This window comes from Puntigrus tetrazona, chromosome 20 (assembly GCF_018831695.1).
Source record: "Puntigrus tetrazona isolate hp1 chromosome 20, ASM1883169v1, whole genome shotgun sequence".
NCBI lineage: Eukaryota > Metazoa > Chordata > Actinopteri > Cypriniformes > Cyprinidae > Puntigrus > Puntigrus tetrazona.
This window is the reverse complement of record NC_056718.1, coordinates 23,406,781-23,434,286: the sequence shown is the minus strand read 5'-3', so window position 1 is coordinate 23,434,286 and position 27,506 is coordinate 23,406,781. Positions and strand designations below refer to the sequence as shown.

General features: G+C 36.4%; 1 protein-coding gene across 2 annotated transcripts in view; it reads left to right on the top strand.

Moving 5' to 3' along the window:
• The window catches only part of fam184ab (family with sequence similarity 184 member Ab), a 105,475-nt gene that overhangs the window by 74,258 nt on the left and 3,711 nt on the right, over positions 1-27,506 (top strand). The window contains exons 12-18 of one of the 2 annotated variants that reach the window (XM_043219868.1): positions 1,816-1,969; positions 3,243-3,370; positions 12,727-12,911; positions 15,862-16,008; positions 21,379-21,496; positions 22,417-22,521; positions 24,424-24,632. In XM_043219868.1, the coding sequence (XP_043075803.1) occupies positions 1,816-1,969; positions 3,243-3,370; positions 12,727-12,911; positions 15,862-16,008; positions 21,379-21,496; positions 22,417-22,521; positions 24,424-24,632 (1,046 nt within the window). The remainder of the gene's footprint in view (positions 1-1,815; positions 1,970-3,242; positions 3,371-12,726; positions 12,912-15,861; positions 16,009-21,378; positions 21,497-22,416; positions 22,522-24,423; positions 24,633-27,506) is intronic. The other variant, XM_043219869.1, reaches the window with a different exon arrangement.

Genomic DNA, 27,506 nt, shown 5'->3' with positions numbered 1-27,506 from the left:
GGACTGTATTGTATTGTATTGTACTCTATTGTCGACTCCTATCGAACAAATCTCTTTAAGACCGCGTGGCACGTTTTTTTTCTGCGTCTTGGTTTTATTTTGATCTCTGCATTAAAATGGCTCAGTTTCCAGCATGCTCCTGCCAACTGGCTCGGTGCGGCCCGTGTTTACTGAAGCGGCTGGTCTAATTTGCGCTCCCTGTCATTCCTCTAACCCACTTCCTCTCGCATCCGCACCCCGCTCCGCTGGATATCGCTGACTCTAAAGTGGCTTTCAGTGGAGGCAGGTGGCCTGCATTACCCCTCATCATGTCAGTGTATCTCCGGCGCTCAAACAGCTCCGTTCTCTTAATCTAATTCAGGGTGCTGTAATTTGCGTTCCTGTGGCTGGGCGCTAGACGGCAACCACCCGAAATCCTTAACAAGCTTGCGGAGACGCTTAAGTGCTTTCTGATAGAGTGATAACTCCTGTGATCGACAGTTGTTTGAGAAACACGCTACGTTTGCGCCCTGTTATGAGTCCTGTTATGCATATTTTCGCAAGTGCACCTGTCTTGTTTGAGAAGACCTGCTCGGAGTGGACGAATTTCACGCTATTCTTTATTTTTATTTTGGTTTTTGGTTTGGTCTTGGTCTAGCCGTCTAGTTCCAGTTAATATGGTACATTTGAAGACATTTTTTGTAGTATTAAAGCGTTAAATACATATATGGGCCATTCTGCGATGTGAAAAATGACTTTTGGATTTTAAAAGAAGAAAACTGTTAAAATGCTACAGTAAAATTGTCAAAAATTTAATTTAAAATTGTTTGAATTCGATGACGATTTTTCTTTTAAATCACTGTTTCTTCTAAATTCTTCTTATCGGTTATGTTTTTTTAGGGTTGGATGTAACATGTAACGTTGTTAAGTTAATGTTTATCGCATATTTCAGTCTCACTGATGGTGTGAATGACACCTAGCAATATAAAAAAAATATACTTTTAAAAGCAACAATGGAAAAAATACAAACCTTACTTCAATATCATTTTCACGATAAATTCTGAAAAAGATTTCATGATGAATTATTTCGCAATGAATGAAGTGATTACGTTTTTTTTTACATATAATGTTTAGCCACATTTTAAATACCATTGTGGGTCTCAGTAGATCTGAATACTTAAATGCTTTTTAAATGTGTTTTTTTGGTTGTGGGACAGCAGTTTGGACTCATTCTGTACAATAGAACCTATATATGACCTATAAAAATTACATTTTTGTGTATAACTACAATTTATCTACAATTGAATATGTCCTCTACTTCTCACTTCTTCTGTTGTTTTTCCAAGTAATGTTTTTGTCTTTTGACTTATGAGCTTCCAGTCCTCTATCCAGCTGTCCATGTATATATAATATATCTTTTTTTTTTTCCTTTTTTTTTTATGATTTTTTTTTCTTTCTTTTTTTATGATTTTTTTTTTGTAAGCAGTTTCAAACTGTTTTGTACAAAGGCCCTGAAGGGCAAGGTAAAACATTTCTGAAGTTCCTCTTTGAGTCTAGTTCTTACATTATTTTTCTTTTGTGCGTAGCAGCAAAAAATGCGATTTTTATTTTCTTTTCTTTTTTGCTTTGATTTTTCATATCATCACACACACACAAACACACACACTCACATGCAAGATATCCTGGAAAGGCAATGCATATTTTTTTTTTTCTATTCAAACTGGCGAAAGAGATACGAGAGACATGAAAGAAGCATTGGTGTATTTTCATAAGTCAAATACACTGTTTATGTAGATTGCACGTTTGTCTCATGAACTGGTGTGTGTGTGTGTGTAGGAGCTTGAGGAGCGTCTACGGCAGCAGCACCACATGGAGCTTCAGACTCTGCGAGAGGCTCACAGGCAGAACATCGAGACTCTGAAACAGCAGTCGGAGCAAGAGCTACAGACCCTCCGCTTTGAGCTGGAGGACGAGGGCAAGGCCATGCTGGGTAAAACACACACTCATTCGTTCACAGACCCTTCAGAAGCTGCTATTAAATGAAGGACCGAATGTCTACATTGTCATCTGTCATTTTGTGAGTGCTGAATTCAGATCCAGTCAATATCTGCAATATCTATATTGGCAGCAAAAGAGTAGCTGTCATGATTAAAAATGGACAAAAATGCATTTTGCCACTTCCTAAAAATTGAAATGCCTGTTAAGACTGAAATGCATTTCCAAAGCTCATTTTAATATGATATAAATGTAATTTTTTAGAGAGAGAAATTTATTATATATATATATAATGTATGTATGTGTGTGTATATATATATATATATTTAAATCTCTCTCTAAAAAAATTACATTTATATCATTAAAAATGCACACATATTATATATATATGTATTTAATATATATATATATATATATATATATATATAATAATATATATATATATATATCTTTCTTATGTGAGTGTACTAGGTTTTCAACATGCGTAAAAGAGAAGAATTATTTTTTACATTTTATTTAAAACTTTTACTATTTTTTTTTCATTGATATAACCAAACAAACATCTATATTTTTCTGTCTTAGCAGTAAAAATCTTTTGTGTGTGTGTGTATATACGCTGCACAAAGTTCTGAAGTTCAAATGGAAAATTTATTTATTCAGTTTTAGGAAAGCTTTATTAAAAATGTTCGGTTATGCTACGATTTATGCCCATCGTAGTTTGCAAAACACTCAAACTCACAAAAAAATGTGCCTTATATCTGACTTGGTTTTATGGAGCTGTGAAAAATAAAACTAAAATAAGAAATAATATGGTAAACAATTAAAATGTTTCATAATTTTGTTAAATGCCTTACTGACTTATCAAACTGAAGAACCAAGAGACAATTGGAGGTAAAAATTGGAGGTTTCTTATTCGTCCTGCGCCACGTTAATAATTTAGCATTTTGTTGGTATTTTTAATAAATATAAATAAATTTACCTTGCGCACCAAGCAGTGTTGGTACTAGATGTCGAACGTAAAAACCTCTAATTATAGCTCAGTCTCATTGAAGTAAGGTATAATTGTAAGAAGCTGGAAAGGAGCGTAATGAGGGAGCGCTGACAGGAAATTGCAGGGACGAGTGTCACTTCCATTTCCACCTGTGACGTTTATGCTTTTGGGAGAGTAGGAGATGAATGATTTTTAATTCAGCTCCAGACAGCAGATCATCTCCCTGAAATAGTAGGTTTTTTTTCATTTCTCTCTCTTTCTCTTGTTCTCCTCTCAGCGTCCCTGCGTTCAGAGCTGAACCATCTTCACGCATCAGCCATTGAACACATGCGTCAAACCCATCAACAGGAAACAGCGGCTGCCAAACAGGAACTGGAGAACGCTCTGGAGCAAAGCAGAGTAAAGGTAAACTTCTTCCGCAGCGGGGTTATTATATTTCACTGGAATATTTTTTGCACAGTGTATTATTGTGGTGTCATCGATTTTACGTTTGCTCATACAAAAAGCAGTAATTGGTTGTTTTGCATTTCACTTACAGGCGGTCCTCCTCTCTAATTTTATGTTTTGTCTTTTTTATTTATTTATTTTTTTTTTTACAGAATGCACACTACCATTTAAAAGTCCGGGCTTTTGTAATATTTCTTAAAATGTTTTTTAGAGAGAAATCTCTCATGTTCGCAAAGACTGCATTCATACAGTAAAAATACTTTAATGTTCTGAAGTATTATTACAATTTAAAATTGTAATATTTTTAATTGCAATTGTTTTTTTGGGTTTTTTTTCTGTGACGCAAAGCTAAATTTTCAGCATCATTACTCCTCCTTTCTTTCAGATTTTTACTTTTTATTATTATTATTATTATTATTATTATTATTATTATTTTCAGTGTTTAAAAAAATTGCTTAATATTTTTGTGGAAACAAAGCTTTTAACGAATAGACAGTTCAAAAGAACAGATATTTTTGAGATTTTAAATATGATATATTATTTTATATATATGTATATATATGTATGTATATATATGTATATATGTGTGTATATATATATATATATATATATATATATATATATATATATATGTATATATATATATATATATATATATATATATATATATATGTATATATATATATATATATATATATATATATATATATGTGTATATATATATATATATGTGTATATATATATATATATGTGTATATATATATGTATATATGTGTATATATATATGTATATATGTGTATATATATATATGTATATATGTGTATATATATATATGTATATATGTGTATATATATATATGTATATATGTGTATATATGTATGTGTATATATATATATATATATATGTGTATATGTGTATATATGTGTATATGTATATGTATATATGTGTATATATGTGTATATATGTGTATATATATATGTATATATGTGTATATATATATATGTGTATATATACATTCTGTATTTTATTTATTTATTCTGTATTTTATATACGATTCTGTATTTTTGCTGTAGCTTCAGTGTATGCCCATCATCACCCGACAGTGTCTAACAGTAAGTTTAGTAAGTGAATGCTCCTCCAAGAAAGGACAAATCAATAGCGTTCTGCCAACAGTTGGCTGCTGTGAAAGAAAAGGACCTTAATAAATCCTCTTGTCATCTGACTCATGTATAAGATGACAGTTAAACAAAAGAAACGCTGACAGGATTGTTGGCCAAGCAACAAATGTCGTACAATTTGAGCCTTAGATGCAGACCTCGGGGGAAAATATGTCCGTTACACACATACACACACACACACACACACACACACACACACACACACACACACACACACACACACACACACAAACTGCATGTCAGTAAGGGCCAGTGATTGAAGTAACATGACATTTTCAGTGTAATTGCTTTCAGTTCTTGTCTGTTCACCTGCACAGTTGTGATTCTTTAGTCTTCAGTTCAGCATGTAATACTTTTATTTTGACTTTTTGCGTTTTTTAAATACAGAGTTTCCATTAAAGTGCTCCGTTATGCTTTATGAAAGGTTTATTTTTTGGTTTTGGGAGTCCTCAGTAACAGGTTGACATGCATGCAAGGTCAAAAAAACACTTTCATTGTCTTATAATATGCATTTATTTTTTTTACCTTGCTTGCTCATTGACTCCCCAACGATTCAGTTTTCCAATCCCCTCCTTTGCGTGACGCTAATCTGCTGCGATTGGTTGATTTTAAGTTTAAAAGCGTTTGTGAGCAGCAGTGCTGCTTCGTGTACAGCGTTACCACGGAAACCGATATTTGCACCGCCAGAAAAGCGACCACTAGTGGCAAAGTATGGTTTTTCGTTCAGACCAATGACCAACAAGTGGGCGGGCAATATACTAATGCTTGACGTTGATGTTGGGATTCGTTTTTTAAAAAAGACTCTTTTTGTTTTGAAAGACAATAACTTTACTGAAACTTTGCAGTCTTTTAGACTGTCCATAATACATAGCACTTTAATATGCGAAAACCTGGGTTTTTTTTAAAAAAGTAGGGCTAGTTTTTTGGCAAATCCGCGCCCCCAGGTGACTACGATCTTCTTTATTTTAGTAGCGGTGTATCAATTCTAATGAATTCTCAGGCTCCTTGGGTTTGTGAGAACTGGCCTAATGTCGCACAGGGTCAAAGGTCAAATTCAGCGTGATCTTCGGTGTCGTCAAACCCTTCGGCAAACCCTTCGCTGCTGGTGTCTGGATCTATTTTAGCCAAGCATTCGCTAAGCGTTTTCAGCCTCGGCGCGTCACACATCACCCAGGAATAACAAACGAGCCTACGCGGAGAGCACAGATGCACGTTTTTTGGGTTAAACTATGAATATTTGTGTCTTTTGAGATTAGAATCGTTTCATGCGCGTCTACAATCAGGCTGCGTGTCTGTCTCGAGGACACGGTCGACTTTGTTGTGTTGAGTTTTCTGTAATGCCCTCACGTGCTCTCGGTAACATCCCTTACATCATAAGGCTGGGAAAAAAATAGCGTTTAACCTTCCCCCAAGACTCCTGCCGATCCCACTGGTTATGACAGCGCAGGCAGATGTGTCATGAAAGAGCCGTGAGAAACATGGCTTTTGTGTTTTCTACTTCAAGTCGCAGTAGGAAAAGGTGCAAAAGGTGTTAGTATATTACTTAGTATGTACTCAAGTAACCCCAAACCAAACCCTAATCCTATATAGTCAGTACATGTAGTAAATGAATATTACTCATTACCTATATATATAATAGATAAGATAGATAAATGGATATAGATTTTTGAGCATTTTTATTTCATTTTCGGTTATTTATTTATTCACTTGAATTTTTTTTTGCTAAATAATTTAATTTATTTTTATTTTTAATAATTTTGAACGTTTCAGTTTAGCTTCCGTTTTTATGTCACTTTCAGTTTTAGTCATTTTAGTCGCGTTAAATGTATTTAAATTTATTTTAACGTAGTACTTTTTGTTAAATGATTTATCGACTATTTAATTTTATTATAACCATTTTTATTATATAACATTTATATTTCTTTTCATCTATATTTAGCTTGTGTTTTTAATTATAGTTTTAATTTTAGTGCATAAAAACTTATTTTTAAACAAATCAAAAAAAAAAAAAAAAAAATATATATATATATATATATATATATATATATATATATATATATATATATATATATATATATATATATATATATATATATTATTTTTAATAGTTCCGTACAACAATAGCAACACTGCTCTAAACAAATTCGCCCTCCGCTTTACAGATGCGTGTGTCTATATTTAGTTTTATTTTCATTTAATTTTATGATTTTTCTCTTTTTTTTTTTTTCTTCAGTAAGAAACAGCAGGTGTTAAAAGCACGTTTGAAGTCAGTTCCAGAGACTCGCTGGTATTCTGTGGGGGTTTCCGCGAATCACTTTCCTCATCCTGCACGACAGAAATCTCCTTTCTCTTCTCCCACACTCGTTCATTTTTTTTCTCCGCGAGAGTTCGCTTTCTATTCTCGGGTTTAACGAACTTTTGTAAGATTTGCCGGCCGAAGCCACGATGCAGAGAATTGAGTTTTTCCCTCCGTAGTGATCATCGCACCACAGCGTCTCCTGGTAGGCTCTCGTACGAATTATAACTCGCCTGTTAATATGTTAACGTGATAAATGGTCACGGGGCACATTCCCTTCTTTAATTTGCAGTTTGGCACCGAGGTGGTGTGTCTTTTTTACGACAGCTTGGTGAATTGTTTTGGCGGGTCAAAGGTACAACGGCACAAACCCAATCATTTTATCCGCGTGCTCAACAAGTGATCCAATGGCTCCCAGGGGTCTGGTTCCTCAAACGTTCACAATTATTTATTAAAGCCTGTGCTGCTGTGCTGCGCTCCTACTCCATGAATCTCTCGGCCGATGGATAGCCATTAGCGCCATCTTACACGGGTCGCTGCTTTTTCTGACACCACTGATTTGCAGTCAGTAATAAACACCTCTCTCTCCTCCGGTGAGATGAACGTATGAAGAAAGAAAGAGAACGGAGAAATCAAAGGCTCCTGGGTGCATATACCTAACTATTCAGTGCTTTTCTCAGTAACACTTTATTCCTTTTTGCTTAGTATGTACTCGAGTTACCCTAAACCAAACCCTAATCCCATATAGTAAGTACATGATTATTACTCAGTACTTACATGCATAATTACACTGTAACAAAATCTTTATTGTGCATAACTAACAGATGTAACGTTATTACATGTAACATTCATATGGCATGTTTTAATATCTCACTGTTTGACCGTATATCTACAAATATGACATTTTTAAAGTCTTAATCTCTTTGTTTTTAGCTTATGAAGGGATAATATTTTACGAAACGACCCCTCACAATGAATAATGTAACATTTCACATTTACGTTATTTCTCATACCGTGACGTTTTTCTCATTAGGCGACGATAATATTTTACAGCGTGACTAAATATTACACGGTTTTGAATCGTTATCTCTCCAAGCAACTGTAATATCTCACAGTTTTGTTTCTTCCCTTCTCGTAATTATGCATTTTGTCTGCAAAGCGATTTAATAACTCCATATTTCTCACAGTATTCCTTGTCTCAAACTTTATTTCTCATAAATACTACTTTTTTTAAAATCCCCCAAAGCGGCTTAATATCATGTTGTGCCTTTTTCTGATAACGGTGACTTTTTATATTATGAATTATGACTATTTGTATTATGCTAAAAATACAATTTATCTCCCAAAGCGACTTTAACATCATTCCGTTTTGTCTCATAATTCAACTTTATCTCATGAAGCGATTTTAATATCTCACAGCGACTTTATTTCCCACGAATGCTAATATTTCACCATTTTGCCTTTTTTTTTTTTTGTTATCGTTAATATATTTCAAGGATCGATTCTCGATATTAAGCAGCATGCGCATTACTGCACGTTCACTATTTATTAGTACACATAAAACGCATATTAATGCCTCTGCAGTTATCGAGGGGGAAAAGCTGTAGTTAATATTTAGTTTAAAAGACAAACTGAAATGGGACTTTTTGTGTCTCCAAGTGACTTAAAATGTCCCGTTTGTGACTATTATTTCATAGTTGCATTACAGGTCTCATCATTTGTTTTATTTTAGTTATATGTATATATACAGTATATGAAAAAAGGTATGCTGGAAAACCTAAATGACTTTATTCGTGTGCTTGAAATGCCCTTATCCCGCTAGTGCCTCCGCGAGCTTTCATTCCCTTGTCTCTCTTCTATGACCTGTACGGCTCTCTCTCCATCGACTAGCTTTTGATCAGCAGCCGTCTCTCAGGGCTTTCTGGGTGCTTCGCCCAGGAGAGCCACACGCTCCCAGACACCTGCTAATCAGTCTCCTCTCATCTGTCTGCATGTCTCCAGGCCTGGGCCAACATTAATGATGCTTATATTATCCTACGCATTGAAGTACCCCTCCAGGGAGACATTTATAGGTGCCCCGGTCTTTGATGGAAAAGGTCAGAGATGTTAACTCCAGCCCTCGCAAATTATACCCTTTCTACTTGAGGCATGAGAGCCGAATGATTTCAGAACGAGCGCTGGACTTTTGAAGCCCTTCGGGAAAGATGTCAGACGACGGTTCCTGTAGGTTCGGCTCTGTCTCGACTCGTGACAGGTGGACGGCTGACGGAGAGCGGTTTCGATGACCAGGGCTTTAAGGGTTATTTTGACCCGATGCCGGGGCTGCTGTTGAACACGCAGAGTGCCCGTGCGTCCGAGGTCTTCAAGATGAAGCTGGTTTCGTACGCTGTCAGATTATGAAACGATACCCTACCATTATCCAGGCGTTTCCATCTCACTCCAGGCAAAAGTAGCCGTTCTTGAATAAAATGTGCAAATCTAAATTTGAGCATTAGAGAAGAGGCTGGGTTTTTTTTCCATGTAGTGCAAAAGCATGCATGTGACCCTGAACTGCAAAAAATAAGGACCGATTATTTGAAATAGAGATTTAGAAATCGTAAGTTGAAGAAACGAGCTTTCCTTTTATTTATGTTTAGGTTCGGGCGATATTTGGCTGAAAGACAATTATTTTGAAAATCTGGAATAAAAAAAAATGTAAAAACGAAACATTGAGAAAATCGTCTTTAAATTTGTCCAAATTAAGTTCTTTGCAATCTAAATAAAAATGAAGTTTTGCTATATTTAGTGTAGGAGATTAACAAATATCTACCTTTTTAGAGTTACATAAAAATATATTGGTCAAATTTGAAATTGAATAGACTGATTAAATACCACTCGGTTAATTGCTAGTTAGATTAACTAGTTCTTAAGACACAATCTTAACATAGTGACTATATTTACCCCTAGATGGTTTCTAATTAGTTAGCTATTTATCCAAATCAAAAGAATGCTCAATCACAAATCTATATATTGCTTGGATGAACGCTTGCATTGAACGCGTTGTCGAATGTACAGTTGCGGTTGCCAGATCACTGCAAAAATGTTTCCGCAACATTTTGGGGTCTACGGAATGAACTTAAATTTATGGTAAAACCTTATATTCCATCAACCGATGTTAATGTAAACGTACCGACCTCTTCAAGTACTAAAATGCGTTTTAGAAAGCACTGGCAACAACCGCTTAATGATGAGAAAGCCACAAAATGCTTTTCCACAAGCTGAGGAGGTCAATACGAATAGATAAAAGGTCCAAAAGCACACCCTTTTTACATAACGCTAAGAAGCATAGTTATTAGAATTTTTAAAAAGTAAAAACGTCTCCCAAGATTTTTATTTTTTTTTTGGCTTTTTTTTTTTACTGTAAAATTACATGAAAAGCTTCATTAGGTCTATTAAAGGTTTGCACTGTATGCGGTAAGGGACTGTGCCGGAAACTATTTAACCATAGCGTTGTACCGTTAAAATGACACTACAGTTACGGCGCAGCTTAAAAACAGAAACCCAGGTCTGACAGAAATATAAAGTCAGTGTGCATGCGAGAAGCAGGCCGCTGTGTGCTCCAGGTGCTGCTCCGCTGGTCTGTCTTGAGTTGCGCAAATGAAAATGTCACAGGAAGACCCCTGACAGCTCTGCTCCAGCGCGTTAACGTCACGCGTACCTCCAGTAAACCGTCAGGGAATAAAGACCATTTTGTTTCTGCTCAACACACACCTGAGTCCGAACACATGAGTGTAACAGTTCAGAGAGACCCGCCGTTGCTGAGATAACTGCACTTTGAGCCCAAACAGAAATTATATTTATATCGATAATTCTATATTTAAAAACATTTTTTATTTTAATTTATTTGTACAAGCAGACAGCTGCGTTTTTGGGGGTTTACCTTGGAGATTAATTGGAATGCAGATTGCAAACAAATATTTCTAAGAGTCTGTTTTTGCAAACGAACTCTTCATGCGGGAAGCAATGGCACCTTGATTCTATTGCTATGCTGTTTTACTGCCGTGATATGGATTATTAAACCGATGTACTGCTCTGAAAAAATGACATCCTGCAGAGTAGGAGAAACGTACTGGCATCGATTCAGAGTTGTACTATCTGAACAGATTTTCTTAGAAGTGAACGTTCTGTTTTTGTGCTTCGTCTTTTTTTAAGATGAACCATCTGTTGTGATTTGGACTTATTAACAAATGCTCTTTCGGGGTAATTCACAGTCGTCTACAATGGCTGCGACGTTTTTGCAGTTATGTGTGCGTGCATACATTTAGAAATCATTTTCACACCGGGAATACGTACAAAACGTTTTTAATACAAATGTTTGCCGTTTATTACTTTTTCTGCTGACATTGACATCCTTTTATCGCGTAATTCGCCCCGGAGGAAGCCCCTGCGGGCCGCCGGTTTTCTTTGCCACACGCACTGAAACCTTCATTGAGCTAATTGTTGTGCGAAATTATATTTACAGACATTCAGAGTTGGATGAGCAGATTGTAATTTGATTAAGCAAGAGCCATTAACTGCATGGAACTGGAAATGGGCTTGGCTGTGTTTTCCAGGAGGATTTCTACTACTTCCTGTGCATGAGGCATTTAAAAGTCAAAGTGTCAGTGGAGTGGAAAATTGCCCATGAGACAAGCGTTGTCTAATTAATCTAACCCAGGCTGTACTGTACTTCAGTAGAGCCTTCAGACTTCAATACGGCCTATATGTGTGTGTGTGGCAATTTCTATGAATGCACTATACTTTGGTTTCCCGTTAGCTTTTTTAGAGGCATGAATGAATATTAACACATCCTGAGGTCTCTACTCTCGCATCAGATGTCTTAAATGGATTTTTAAATCATTAAAATGTATTTTAGTTTGTCCAAAAACTATTTATTTTATTATATTTTATTTTATCAATTTACTTAATTTTATTTTTGCTTCATTTAATTCAATTTATTTATTATATCTGCATTATTATTAATTTATTAATTAATTATAAGGAAGGAGGCTGTAATTTATACCTTATTTGGGTATTATGTGTTGTATATTAAAAGTTGAGTTGCCATAAAATGGAAAACGCATTAACTCTGATGTTACCGAAATGTCATTTTGCGTGAAGAAAAGGTATCCAATCATAACAGGTGTTATTTCCATATAAAACCCAGCCTGTTTATTCTAAAGGTAAGAGAAAGGACAAATGTGGAAGTGAACCATGAACGTGTGCTCTTTCTGAAAAAAAAAAGAAAAATGTATACTAATGGTATTTGTTTTATTCAATGGCATACATTTATTTCCTTAGTGTTCTGAGATGTGTTTCTGCAAAAGAAGTTCATTTCAAAACCAATTTATTTCTAGTATATCACCTGAAACATTGTATTTTTGCCATTTCTTTTTTTTTTAAATAAGTAACTGAACACTTAAGAAAGTTGCTGAAAGTTGTTCCCAGTAACTTCAAACATGAACCCGAGGCCCATTAGCTCCTGACGTCCCCCAAGAGAGGGAACCGCTAAAACCTCAATGCTAAAAATAATACATCTACTGGCTTCAACCGACTTTTATTTATTCATAACTATACTATTCGTATATCGAAGATGCAGTGTATAAGCAAGGCGAACCAGATGGACGTGCCATCAATATTAGATCCCAACATAGTCCCAAAGTGCTGTGTGAAAATAGCATCGGTGGGAAGTCCTTGTGTCTGGATTGAGATGTTTCAGGATCACACAATCCGGGCTCTTACGCAACGCGCGGCGTTCTCCAGTAAGGTCAGTCTGGCATTTATTGCGACCTCGGTTTACCCCGCGTCCTTGTGTTTTGCAGGAATGCGAGCTTCTGAGTCGCATCTCAGATCTGCAGGAGGAGGTCAGTCGCAGGAAGAAGCACATTGCCGATCTGGACCACGAGATTCACACCCTGAACGAGAACATCAGCACTTTGACCAAGGAGCTGGAGCTCAAGGGCAAGGAGGTTTTGAAGATCCGTAGCGAGGCCAATCAGCAGATCAGGTGAGTCTAGGATTGGAGACTGTGAAGATCGCGACATTTGGTGCAACAAACTACACTTACCTCGTTACCTCAAAAAGTCCTACTAAAGTTAACAGCGGAGGTCAGAGGTTTCTAAAGAAAAAAAATTATCCTGGCTCTTCCAAGCTTGGTAATGCTGGTGGATGGTGGCCGTTATTTTGAAGCTCCCTAAATCCCATCTATCCATCGTAAAAGTAAACTATCTTAGGCTCGAAGGGGCTCCAAGTGAAGCAGATCGATGGGTTTTTGTAACAAAAATATTTCTATTTTTGAGTTCTGGCTTCTTGGCTGACCTCTGACTCGACGTACGATGAAAGCTGCATTCATAACGTAATCTCAGAAGAGAATAGGCGAACGAGGATAGAGCGATACTAAACACCGCTTATGAATTAAAAGTCAAAAATAAAATTGGAGAGAATTTTACTATAACAAAGAATGTTCCTTAAGTTAATACGTTTTTACAAAATACTTTGAAGGATAATACTTTTAACTTTATGACTGTGTTCAGTAACTGCATTAGTAATGGATATTCTAGTAATACGTTTGTTAATAAAAAGTTCAAAAATATAGGCTAAATATAGGTAACTAATTCAGACAGTAAAATTAAAACCATTAAAAATAAATGCTAAATTAAAATATATTTTTTTATATTTCAGCTGTTTGCCAATGCAGCTTTTTTTTTCATTTTAATAAAAACTAATTTAAAAATGATAAAAGCACCCAACAAATTGACAAAAAATTTAACTAAAAACTTAAAATATGAATAAAATATAATACAACTGTAATAGCATTTCAGTGATACTAAAATAACACTGCTTTTTTTGCAGGGCAATACATTGTCTGCACTAATCTTAAGTAGACTAGTGCTGGGTAAAATAAATAACAAGCATTTTTGAAAAATACGCTTTTGTACTTTTGCAAAATTAAAAATGAGTCAGATTTTGTTTTGTGCTCGATGGGCGTACGCCATCCTCTGCTGCGAACTTTTCGAAGATTTCCCCTCACGTCTGCAGTCACGGGGTTGCTGGAGTTCACCCCTGTTCAGTAGAGAACATCTGCAGCCCTTATACAACCTCTAACGTAACGTGCTCCTCTGGTTTTATGCGACAAGGAGTCATTGGTGATGATGAAAGAGAAGGAAATTTGATCATTTTCAAGCAGAATGGGCTTTCAAGTGGAAGTAGAGAAAAAAAGAAAAGAAAAAAGCGCACCGTGTTCTTGCCTGGAAAGTCCTATCAGGATTTGTCTGGCCTTTCGCCAAGCAGTCGTCTTGTAGCTCTCCGGCTCTTTTAAACGGTGTTGTGTGTTTTTATTCGTTTAAAACCGACTTTTTAAAAGGGAAGTCAATCGGATTGGAAATCTGAACAGCCGTCGTGTTTTTTTTTTTATCCGGGGGTGATATTAATATTTCACCCTTGCATTAATAAGCAGAAAGGCCATTTCATTATACATAGTGGCTGTTTGGAGATAATGCGATTGTTTAGCAACACGCGTCGTAACGCAAGACGGGCGCTGATCTCGTTTCACGTTCAATTATATAACGCTGACATATCCAGGTCCTGAGATAAAAGCGGCAAATAAATTGCATCGCCGTTCCCCAGGGGTCTATCATTTACGGAGAGGAGATCTTGCTTTATTGCTCTTTATGCGAAGCCATCATAGCGTGCGGCTGAATTGCGTTTTCAGATAAAAGCCGCGCAGCATAGAAATGGCAGTATGAAAAATGAACGCGTCTAAACATCTAAACATCTGCATGTGGCTGGAAGTGTGTTGTCTTTTGAAAACCGATATTTACTCGGACTGAACATTTACAGCAGAGCAAAGAAACAAACACCGAGCTGGATGAAAGCCTCGTGTAACGGGAATCAAAGGAATAGATCGCAAATGTGACCTCACTTTTTTTTTTTTTAACTATTCATTTTCTCCGTAAGACTTCAAAACATTTTTAATAAAGAGCTGTAAGCCGTGAATCTATTTATCTGGTTCTGAGCTGAATGGCAATATTAAAACTTTTGAAAAATCTGAATGATTGAAAATCCCCCCCAAAAAAAAAAAAGTTTATGCTGCAAAATATATTTTCTTAAACCAGTCCTCCAAACGGTTTTAATAATACATGCGTCTAAGCTTTTTATGGAACATATCTTAAGTATATTTTTCTCACCGTACAGACATATTTTTTTGTTTGTTTTAAGCATAAATTTAACACAATTGAGTGAGTTTTTTTAAACAAGAAGAATACGTGTGTGTATGTATGGGTTAAGAAAAATAATTTATTTATAATAATAATAATTTATTTATTTTTTTATTTTGTACTTTTACATTTTAAAATACTTTTAATCAGCAGGGACGCATTAAATGGATCAAAAGTGTTTGGAAGTTTCGGTTTATCATGATGCAAAAAATGCATCATACTTTCCACAAAAATATGTTTTTTTAACATTTATATTGTTAACAATAAGAGCATTGGCGTATTAAAATGATTTCTGAAGGCTCACTTGATAAATTAATAGATGACATTTTTATATGATATTGAAATTGGAAACCGTAATTTTCAAAATGTATTATTTCAAAATATTACGATTTGTACATATTCTCAATCAAATAAATACGGCCTTGGTGATCAAGCAAGAGTTCAGCAATGAAAAACAATCATTTGAAATCTTTTGAATGGTGGTGCAGATAATTATTTTATTTTTTTATGCATGTATTATTATCTGAATCTAAATGATTTAATGAATCAAAACTATTGATTATATTTCCTGGATTAGAAGCGTAAAATACAACATATTTAATACACGACATAACATTGTTGTATCACGTATGTTTCATGATTTATTTGTTAATGAAATTCCCTTGCAGTTGGGTTTAAGAGGGTTTTGTGGAGTCATGTAGAGTGACGTGTGTGTGTGTGTGTGTGTGTGTGTATTCACAGAGCTCATGAGCAGGACCTGTGTAAGAAACACGAGCGTGAGATGGCCGAGCTGAATGCTCTTCACCACAGAGAAACACAAAACATGCTGTCAGACTTCAACAAGGCCCAGGAACTACTGAAGGACAAGATCTCCGCCCTGCAGATCCTGTGAGTCCGTACACGATATACAGCATGCCGGGTTTTTTATTTCGGAGGCTGAAGGTTCAGCAACTTCTGTTTTGACTGGCTGCTTGCATGCATTTGCCGACAGAGGCTACGAAACGGATCGAATGCTAACAAAAGGACACCAGACCGCGATGTAGACTCATAGGGGTTGGTGGAGAGGGAAAGATGAGGACAGCGTTTCCAAAGAGATGCTGGGATAATATATAGAGCGAGAACTGAGAGCAAAACGGACGACCCTGTCAAAGCAGCTCAGATAAGAGTAGCAAATGCCTTTAGCTACAAAACATGCTGTTTGTGTGTATTTTTTCATGTTTGGATAAGGATTATGTTGTGCTCTGACAAGGGACGTTGTTCATATGGAGAAGCAAGCATGTGCATTATGCTCCTCTTAAATCATTTAATGAATTATTGCTGCTATGGTTACTGTAAAATGTGTTTTAAACACTTTTTTTTACGTTATAGCGCGATGCAAGTTTGCACTGAAAAGGAAAAGGCCTTCATTTATGCAACATTATTACACATTATTAGACGAAATATAATTAAAAGGAGAGAAATTGTTTTATTTTAAACACTATTAACACAACTCCAAAAAAAGCATTTTTACGGCGTATAGGAACATCGTAAAAAGTGTCTGCTTCAATGGGATTATAGGTGAAAAAAAGCGTTTTATGAATATTATTGCACTAGATGTGCGAATAATTTATTCAAGTTGAGTACATTTAAATTAGGACACTTTTTGTCGTAGAGATAAATGGGAAAAATGCCCCAGTTAATTTGTGTTCGCCCTAATTTTTGCTTAAAATGCTCAATTATGTTTATATACCCGCTACAGACTTTGAACGATAAACACGTTTAGATGGATTTGAGTCAGAAAGACAGCCGTACATGAAGAGGAGGCATTTGTAGGTGTATGTGTGTATATAAATATAGAAAGCTGGCAGGGTTGTAGAAGAGCTCTTTGACTGTAGATATTGCTGTCAGAGGTGACCTAATTTAGGTTTACTTGAACGAGAACACCAACACATCCAGCTTGTCATGTAAAAATAGTTCATCTGACTGCCTGAATTCGCTCGGTGTTCACAACTGAGAATGATAATGAATCATTTAGATTCTGGAAGTGCGTGTCATGACACGGAAAGGCCCCGCGGCCCACAGAATACCAGGGAAAGACAGAGTTGCATTCAACAAAGTGCACAATATCCGAGTTTCATTTGAATCCTAGTGTTTTTAATGAATCGTTTATCAAACCCGTCTGTGAAAATGATTATTTTTGTGCGTTCACGAGGGTGCGAAGGACCGGTTTGAAAGGAATTGTTCGCCCCAAAATGGAGATTCTATCATTTATTCATTCCCTTTGTAGTTTCAGATTTGTATGACCTTACTTTCATCGCTAAAATAAAGGGGTAGATGTTGCAATTCTTTTTAAGATCCAAAAACGACTTTTTCATCACGTGATGACGTTTAAATCAATTTAAGACATTATTAAATGACAAATGAGTGTCTGGCAGCTGATCTTGATCTTTGTTCACACTGAAGCACAAATAAATATCTCTCTGTTTTTCAGAATCAAAACCTTTTATAATTCTACTTCCTAATGGTTTGGATTCCTCTTATTGATTATTCAGCCTCTTAAGAGTTCCATTAACAATTCTTTTTAAGGAAAACTAAATTAATTTGAATAATAACTGAGTTTATTTTTATCAGTCTTTTATCTTCCACAGCCTTAATTGACTACACAGTGGTGCACCAGTCATTTGGGCCTATTTTTATGCTATATTTATTTTTGCCTGTCTTGTCATTTCATTCACAAAAGATAACCTGTTGTGTTCCACCAAAGAATTACTCACGCAGGTTTTTGAGTGGCATGAGAGTGCATAAATGATTTCAGGATGAGCTATTTTGAACATTTGCCTCATGCGAGTATTTTAGTTTGAGAAGTAGTCGGTCTGTGACTGAACAGAATGAGGTCTCGTGTGACGCAGTCGTAACTTGTATCCCTCAGCATTTCTTAAGCGTGTCGTCTCCAGGTGTCCCTAAGGAGCGAAGACACACAGCCAGCTAATTAAACATAACACAAAGCTATTGAAATGACAGTCCTGTCTTCTGTGCAATTAATTATTATGACAGCTGAGCTTCCCCAAACCGAGTCCTCCAACCAGTTTTAAATTTCAACCTATTTAAGTCTCATGAATATTTCATGTGTGCGGTGATCCTCGTGTGCGGAGCATGGGCTGCTCTACTGTAACCGCTCGAGTGCACTCTGCGGGCAGCATGCGCTGTTTTGCTGCTGTCACTTTAAATGGATAAATAGGGTTGATGGGAATGGTGTTTATTTACTCAGAAAAACCCATTCGGTGAACCATTATTATGAATCCGTTTAAAGGGTCGTATCTTACTTATGCTTTTGGCTTTTATGCGAGGTCAACTGATAATGATTTATATTTTTTCCGTAAGCAGTCGTAATTTAGTTTTTCGTGACTTTTTCAGACAGATAGAGAGAAATAAACGGATGGACGGCTAGATATATGGAGCCTGAGACAGACAGGTGGATACAGACAGATAACCTTATAGATAGATATGGCGTATTGATGGATGGATGGATGGATGGATGGACAAATAGAAAGATTGACAGATGGATGGTTGGATGGATGGATGGAAGGAAAGAAGTATAAACTAATGGAAAGAGATAAAACGAGTGGATGGATGGAAAGAAGTATTAACTAATGGAAAGATAAAAAGAGTGGATGATGGATGGATGGAAAGAAGTATATATTGATGGAAAGATAAAAAAAGAGTGGCTGGATGGATGGAAAGAAGTATAAACTACTGGAAAGATAAAAAGAGTGGATGGATGGATGGATGGATGGATAGATGGATGGAAAGAAGTATATATTGATGGAAAGATAAAAAGAGTGGATGGACAGATAGAAAGATGGACAGATAAAAAATTGATAGCTGGATGGATGGATATATGACAGATGGATGTTATACAGTGGATGGGTGGATGGATGGATGGAAATAAGTATATATTGATGGAAAGATAAAAAGTGGATGGATGGATGATAGAAAGAAGTATATATTGATGGAAAGATAAAAAGAGTGGATGGACAGATAGAAAGATGGACAGATAAAAAAATTGAGAGCTGGATGATGGATGGATGGAAGGAAAGAAGTATAAACTAATGGAAAGAGATAAAACGAGTGGATGGATGGATGGATGGAAAGAAGTATATATTGATGGAAAGATAAAAAGAGTGGATGGATGGATGGAAAGAAGTATAAACTACTGGAAAGATAAAAAGAGTGGATGGATGGATGGATGGAAAGAAGTATATATTGATGGAAAGATAAAAAAAGAGTGGATGGATGGATGGAAAGAAGTATAAACTACTGGAAAGATAAAAAGAGTGGATGGATGGATGGATGGATGGATGGATGGATGGAAAGAAGTATATATTGATGGAAAGATAAAAAGAGTGGATGGACAGATAGTAAGATGGACAGATAAAAAATTGATAGCTGGATGATGGATGGATAGATGACAGATGGATGTTATACAGTGGGTGGATGGATGGAAAGAAGTATAAACTACTGGAAAGATAAAAAGAGTGGATGGATGGATGGAAAGAAGTATATATTGATGGAAAGATAAAAAGAGTGGATGGATGGATAGTAAGATGGACAGATAAAAAATTGATAGCTGGATGATGGATGGATATATGACAGATGGATGTTATACAGTGGGTGGATGGATGGAAAGAAGTATAAACTACTGGAAAGATAAAAAGAGTGGATGGATGGATGGATGGATGGACGGATGGATGGAAAGTATAAACTGATGGAAAGATAAGAGTGGATAGATAGATGGATAGATAAGTAGATTTTATTCTTGAGGCTGTATTAATAATAGGTTAATGACCTATTTAGTGTGAATACATAAGCATGCTCTTAGTAGTTAAAACTGCAGTGCTGTCCTCTGTTTGCAGCAGTTTAAAACTATTCATGAAACAGCCCCAGTTTCGTTATTACCAGCAGTTGTGAATGTTTTCATATAAAAACAACCATCAATCTTAACGCTTTATACCTCTGGGGAAGCGTCACATTGCATGCTCATTAAAGATTCATCACACATTTAGAAACATCCTTCAAAGATGCAGAAACTGTCGGGATATTGATCCTCGATGACACGATCATCAAAGAATCCCTGCAGATGAAAGAAAGATCGAGCGACGGCTATTCAAAGGTGCTGATGATTTTAGCTATCACACTAATACGACGTCAAGTGGAGAAAAAGAAAGGCAGATGCCAATATCATCACAGTGATGTTATCAGTGGTGTTTAATTCATTCTGCGTTCAAAGCGGAAAGCCACCAGCTTTGCTTTCTAACTAAGCTGAAGTGTCACAATAGTCAAATTTCACTCTCCGTAATGAGTCACCAGCCCAAACAGACGACAGACTGATAGTAAACAGAGTTTATAGCTTCTAAACCGATCGTGGAAACTCAATTTGAAGAGTTCTACGTGGCTAGCAACTCCGCTGCCTGCGCGGCTAATGTTTTGCATGCTGCTTCTGTGAATTTCAAGTGTTAGCGTTAGCATTAGCGTGGGGCTAAGCTAACGCAGCAGTGCCTTAATGAACGTGAAAACGAATCTGGGCGACATTTTATTTTAAGGCGTCACAATACAGAGTAATTACCTAATTAGGCACTTAGTAGTAGCCGTTGCATGAAACAAAGTGTGCAGCTTGTACTTACAGTTTGTAATTATGAAGACGTAATAGGCATATACTGCATTTAAGATGCAGTATACAGTATAGATGCATATAAGGTACACCTAAGCGCAATCTTGATGCACTTTATTTTAAGGAGCTTATGCCTGTGTAATATTCTCTCATTTGAATGCAATTCTAAATGCATTTAAACTGTGCACTAAATCAAACTAAGTTGCAGCTAGATAAGGTGTGCAGTATAGACAGACATGAAGTGCACTTAAGTAGCTCTTGTCTGTATACTATATACTATAAAGTCCGCAGCACACATGTGACCAGTCTTTTGGTTAAATAAGAAGCTGTGTAACGCATCTGCATTATTACAAACTGTAAGTACAGACTGTTCTAAACTTGGTTGCATGGTAGGTACACTTTGTTTCATGCGCAACAGCTACTACTAAGTGCTCTGCATGATGGACGCCTTAAAATAAAGTGTTACCAAAATTCAGTTCTTGATCGTTTACCTGGTCGATTTTTATTCGACCGGGAAAAACGATTAATAATGCTAATAATGTAGACATTAGGATACAGTCACTTAAAGGTTGTAAAATCTCGTCCTAAATAGCTTGTCTTTTGCTCTTCAGGTTGGAGGGAACAGAAGAAAAGTTCCGGAACAGAGAGAGCAGGCCTGAAGATCTGCAGACGATAGCCGAGCTGAAGGATATGGTGGCAGAGAGGGAAGCTTTGGTCAAGAAGCTGGTGGTAAGAGCGCTTCGAGAAGCGCGACACGCTCATTCACGATATCGCAGGTCTATTGTGAGATTTCTCAGCCGCGAACGCTGTTACACAAGACAAGGTGTCCCACGGGTGCTCGGTCCTGCTGAGATTAGCAGAGTCTCGCAAGACTGGAGGGATGGATCTATTTCAGGACAGACAACCCCGCTGAAAAGACCAGCTTAATCCTGCTCCAGACGCGGCGACAGTGGCGGCCTTCGAAACGGCTCGTTTAGGAAAAAGACTTCGTACACTTATAAAAATGGCATCTGCATGTGTTGGCATCTATGGTTCTTGTATGTTTCCAATGCAATGAAATTGCTCTAGCATCTGCTAAAGTTAAACAAGTCATTTTTAATGTTATGTGGATTTATATAGAAGCTAGTTTCTGCCATAGGAAATAAATAAATAAATAAATAAATAAAGGTAATTACGACTTGTTTTTTTGCCTTCGTAATTCAGAATTAATTGCAAGATAAAAACAGTCACAATTACCTATAAGCTCGTATTTCTTAGAAGAAAAGTCCAAATTCTGGAATATTTTTTATTCCATGGTGGGAAAAAATTGTGAAATAGAAAGTTGGTATCGTGAGAAATCAGAATTATATTATATTTCTTGACTGCTGCTATATGTCAGTAGATAAATAGTTGAACATGCAATGTTTTAAAACAATAATTTATATCCATTTCATTCATTTGATATCGGGGGCATCCAAGTTTACTTTAAAATGATACTAAATCAGTTTCTATTTGCAACTAGTAACTACAACTAATTACTTTTTTATAGTAATGCACCCAACTCTTGCTGACAGATGTTTGTGTTTAGTCACATGTGTTTCTGGACGCTTGTATGTCAGTGGTGTTATATTGTCCATGAATGTCACGAGAGAATCTACTTTTCCTTCCAGGACGACAAAAAGTTTTACCAGCTGGAGCTCGTCAACAGAGAGACCAACTTTAACAAAATATTCAACGCAAATCCTAATGTTGGCGTCATTAACCCTCTTGTCAAGGTAAGAGCTCTTCTTCTGCGTCTTTGTGCGTGGAGCCGCTAGTCGGTCAGTTTAAGATGTAGTTGCCGTTTCCAAAACCAGGTGATCTGATTAGTTTTGATTAGCTGGCCGTTCGCGTGCGATACGCTCTTTTGACAAAAAAAGAAAATAGCTTGGCAGAACACAAAGAAATTTAAGGAAATGCATGTTCGTATTTCTTTAGATAGACAGCTCACTGGGTTTTGGAAATGACAGCGTAGTACGAGGCTTGAAAGTTCATCTTGAATGTCATTTCTTACACCGTATTCTTGCCAGGCATGACCCCAAAAAAGCAAAACGTGATAATTGAAGTTCCCAGTCAGCCCGTCACTGATATCACGGCTCCAGAAATCCTGTTCCACAGCTGTACAATTAAAGCCATTTACCGAGAAAAGGACTTGATGTGTTGTGCCTGGTCAGGATGGGGTGTTGCTGGGGTGCAATCGAAGGCAATACAACTGACATGACAGACTGGAGTTCATTGGAAACACTGTTCACCGGGAGCATGCTGGAGCTCTTACACGCACGCATTATTAAAGGGATCGTTCTCCCAGAAATGAATATTCTAGACCTAATTTACTCACCCTCGTGTCATTTCAAACCTGCATGGAAAAATGCATTTTCTTATACTGGGTGCTTTCTTCCATGCAACTGCAGGGAACAGGCTTTCAAGTGTAAAAGGGACAAAAATATTCACATGAAAATTTCATAAAAGTAGTGCATGCAATTTTCAATTCTCTTAAAGCTGTATGATATATTTTCTTTTTTTATTATCGTTGAATGAAATGTTATTTTTATTTCATTTTTGTAGTCTGGACACCGGTTTGACATGCCGCCTATACAAAAAAAAATATTGTACTAATAAATTTATGCTAAAATGATTTAATAAATGAAACTTTTTATCAGTGTTTTTTGAATGAGGTTTTTATTTTATATTTCATTCTATTTTTTTATTTACATTTAAGTTCAAGTATTAGCAAAATTCGGTTTCGGTTTTAGTAAATCAAAAACAGTTTTAGTAAATTAGTATTTTAAATGTATTTATTTAATTCATTATATTATAAAGTTTTGTGAAACTTATTTTTTCCATCTAACATTTGTAGTTCATTTTAGCATAATTATTTTAATTAAAAACTATTTTTAACAGCTTTAGATAACATTTTCAATTAATAAATCAATTAATGTTTGTTTTTTATAATTTTTGCTTTCCAGCTTTTAAAAATAATCAAATAAGCTCAGGAGACTATTTTTATGAACTTTTCGTGTTTTTGAAACAAAAATTGCTTGCAATTGCATAGAAAAGAGCCGGCGGAAGATTCAAACTCATACAGGTTCGAAACGGTGCGACGGTGAGTAAATGATAACCGATTTTTCATTTTTGCGCGACCCATCCCTTTAACTTCCTGTTTTTTTTAACTTCCAGAGCTTGAGAGAAAATGATGTTTGTTCCATACTTCACAGCAGTTCCTGACCCAGTCTCAACAATGTCATTCTGTTTGACCAGATATTTCACCGTTGCCCTCATCTGTGTTCTATAACTTCCAAGTGTCGGTGATTACATGTGCATATATATATGTGTGTGCGCGTGTGTGTGTGTGTGTGTGTGTGCGCGAGCGTGTTCACGTGTGACTGTCAGTGTCTCTCGTTTCTCCGCGTTCTCTTCCTGTTTAGACATCCAGTTCTTCTTTGCTTTCCAAGCCATTCTTTTTCAGTCTGAAATTTTCAACAGCCTCTTCCTCTGACACATCTCTCTCGACTCATTTCGATTGGCTGAGAGCGACTGCTGCTTCCTCTGCTGAGTGTTGCGAGCTTGACTTTCAGGGTGGGCGCTTGTTAGCAAGCCGTCATTAGGAGAACCTTTGCTTTTCTTGTCGTCCCATGTAGCAAAAGCGAAAGAACGACAAGTCAGCCACCCGATTCAGCAGCTCGGCCAATCTTAGGGCCAATGTGGAGGCTTCCGGGACAGGGAGCGGACAGCCCCAGCCCAACCGCCTCGAACCCATCCCCAACTCCCCCATTCACCAGCTGGAGCCTAACACGAGCAAACCCCTGCCCCCGCCAACCCCTCTCACCGAACCCAAGAAATTGACGAGGTGAGGCGCACCTCATCACGGCGGACGCCTCGCTCTCCGCACCACGGGCCGGCGGACAAACACACCAGCACACCGAAAACCGGGCCGCCCACAGCTGTTGTATCCCTTTTACGTGCTGAGGAAATGCACACCCAAACTTCTGATGGTTTGCTTTGTGTTTGCATCTCCCAGGCTCCTCTCTGCCTAACAGAGAGCGTCAAATTTCGAATTATGGCTCCTATCTAAGAAGAAACAAGTTATTAAGAGAAATGACAGTGCTTCGCCCTGGTCTCAGACTTGGTCCGTGTGTCGCATTTGGATTGGTGCTATTTGAAGGATGTGCTGCTTTTTTGGGGAGGGGATGTAGAAGAATTTAAGTTGCCAAGCCAAAACGTTGCCAAAAAATCATTCACAGTGATTGTTTTTGTAGTCTGTACACTTGTTTGGAATGGAATACTATCATACTACACATACTAAAAATAAAAATGTATATATTACGTGCATCGTATACTATATTTTTTAAAAAGTGCGGTACACCGCAGCTAGCTAGGCTGAATATTTTGCTTAACCTTTTAATTTCCATTGATGAATGGGCATTTCTATTTTCTTATTTTAAATTAATTTGATAAATTTTATGGCATTATTTTATGCTAACTGTCATTTGATTTATTTATTTTATTTTTGTTGTAATATACAAAAAGAAAATTATATATATATATATATATATATATATATATATATATATATACACACATATATATATATATATATATATATATATATATATATATATATATATATACACACATATATTTTTTATTTTTTTTTTTTTTTTTCAATCAATTTGCCCGGTCAAACAAAAATTTCTACGCTTATACATATTTCCATTTATTGAACTTTAACTTATTAGTTCGTTGCAAAGGTAGCGTTTCTAATATTCTAATTATCAATTTCTAATCACTAATTTCTAATCATTTCTAATAATTTAATTTATTCTTATTTTAATTGACAAACTTTTTCTATTAGTTTTAGTTCTATTTAGTTTTAGTCAAGAACAACGCTGTATCAAATTACACAGTTATATCAAAAAGGTTTTGATGGTTTTTTTTTTTTAGATGTTTAGTGCATACTTCTCGTTTTATTTGCTAACAATGCAGCATACTACTTTCTGAGACACTTTCACTGTTTCACACTGTATGCAAGAAGCTAGTATTCCATTCCGAACGCAGCCAGCGCATCCACGTCAGGCAAATAAAAGGGATACTCGAGCTCTTTCCTAACACTGATGTACATGTATGCTTAATGTTACTTTCTAAAGTCCCATACATGAGCTTTGGAAATGGCATTGGAATGCAAATGGGAGCATGTGTCCCCACCGTTGCAGTGCATGCTGGGAGTCGGTGTCTGTCTCCGTGTCGTGTTTTCTGTTCGTGATGGAAGTTATACGACTCATCTGTCACGTGATGTCTTTTATCGTTCTTGAGCACCACACAGCATCGGAGAGAATGAATATTTTAAATGACAAAAATAAACAAAAAATATTCATTTTCCGCAATGTACTGTCTTGCATCTGTGTGACCATGCAGATTACACTCTTTTGGGTTTTATATGCTCCCTAAATACACTATCCTCACTCTTTTCCAACAATAAACCTTTGCCTATGGCTCTGCTTTGGCAGTGGGCATGTTTCGAGCGGTTGCTGTGTCATGCATGTTTTTGCTCTCGACTCAGGAAGTATCGTGTCGTCCGAAGCACCGTTACGCGTGTTTCCCTGCATGCCGGTTTGAATGCAAACGAGTGAGGTGGAGTTGTACTCTTTCGTCACGAGACGCTCACACACAGTCCACGAACCTGGTCCGCTTAGCAACCGAACTAGAGTCGCTCTTTAATATTCGAGCGGGCCCCTCTGTTGACATTTTAAAAGAATTAGGATTTCACACTGTACTTTTGCACTTGAGCTTTGGGGTCTCAAAATACATTTAAAAGTGCTCTTTGTAATTCGACACTCGAGTTTTGTGGCTTTTAGTCAATACGTGTTTGCCGCGAGGCCATTTATATGCTAATGCGCTCCTAAAAAGTTGACAGAATTCACTTTTACAGAGATACGCACATTTAAAACGTACCGTGTGGGGAAAAAACGGAGAGAAATATTGATTTTTGCACATTTATGTCCAGTCGGATGCTCTCTGGCGTGAAAATCGGGTTGTTGTTTCAAATATTTTATGAAAAAATGACTTTTTGATCCTGTTTTGATAGGAAATATGTCAACGGCTGTTTCAGTTTGATTCTTTTTTTTTTAAACGGCTAGATGTATATTGACATTCATCGAGCACATTTACATAAACGAAAGATTTTTCAGAAGTGTAATTTGACACTTGAGTTTTGTGGCTTTTATTAAATATGCGTTTGCTTTCGGGCCATTTATATGCTAATGCGATCGTTAAAGCTGACGGAATTGACTTAGATATGCACGTTTAAAATTTAAAGTCTGGAAAAAGAAGAGGAGAAAAGGTTTTATGCATTCATATCCAGTCTAATTCTCTGTCGAAGGATTATTATTAGATTATTATTTAAAATATTCAATGAAAAGTTCGACCAAAAGTCTTTTTTTATAGGAATGTCAAGGCCAGTTTCAATTCGATTTGTGTTTTTTTTAAATTGCTACATGCATCACAAGAGTCAAAGACATTCATCGAGCGCATTTAAATAAATGTTTTGTTTTTTTGTTTAAATATGTAATTTGCCGCTCAAGTTAAATATGCGTTTGCTTTCAGGTTGTTTATATGCTAATGTAATCCTAAAAGTTGACAGAAATGCACATTAAAAATGGGCGAAGGCATCCATCTAGCATATGTTTACGTAAACCAACGATTTTTAAAAATGGTATTTGTATTT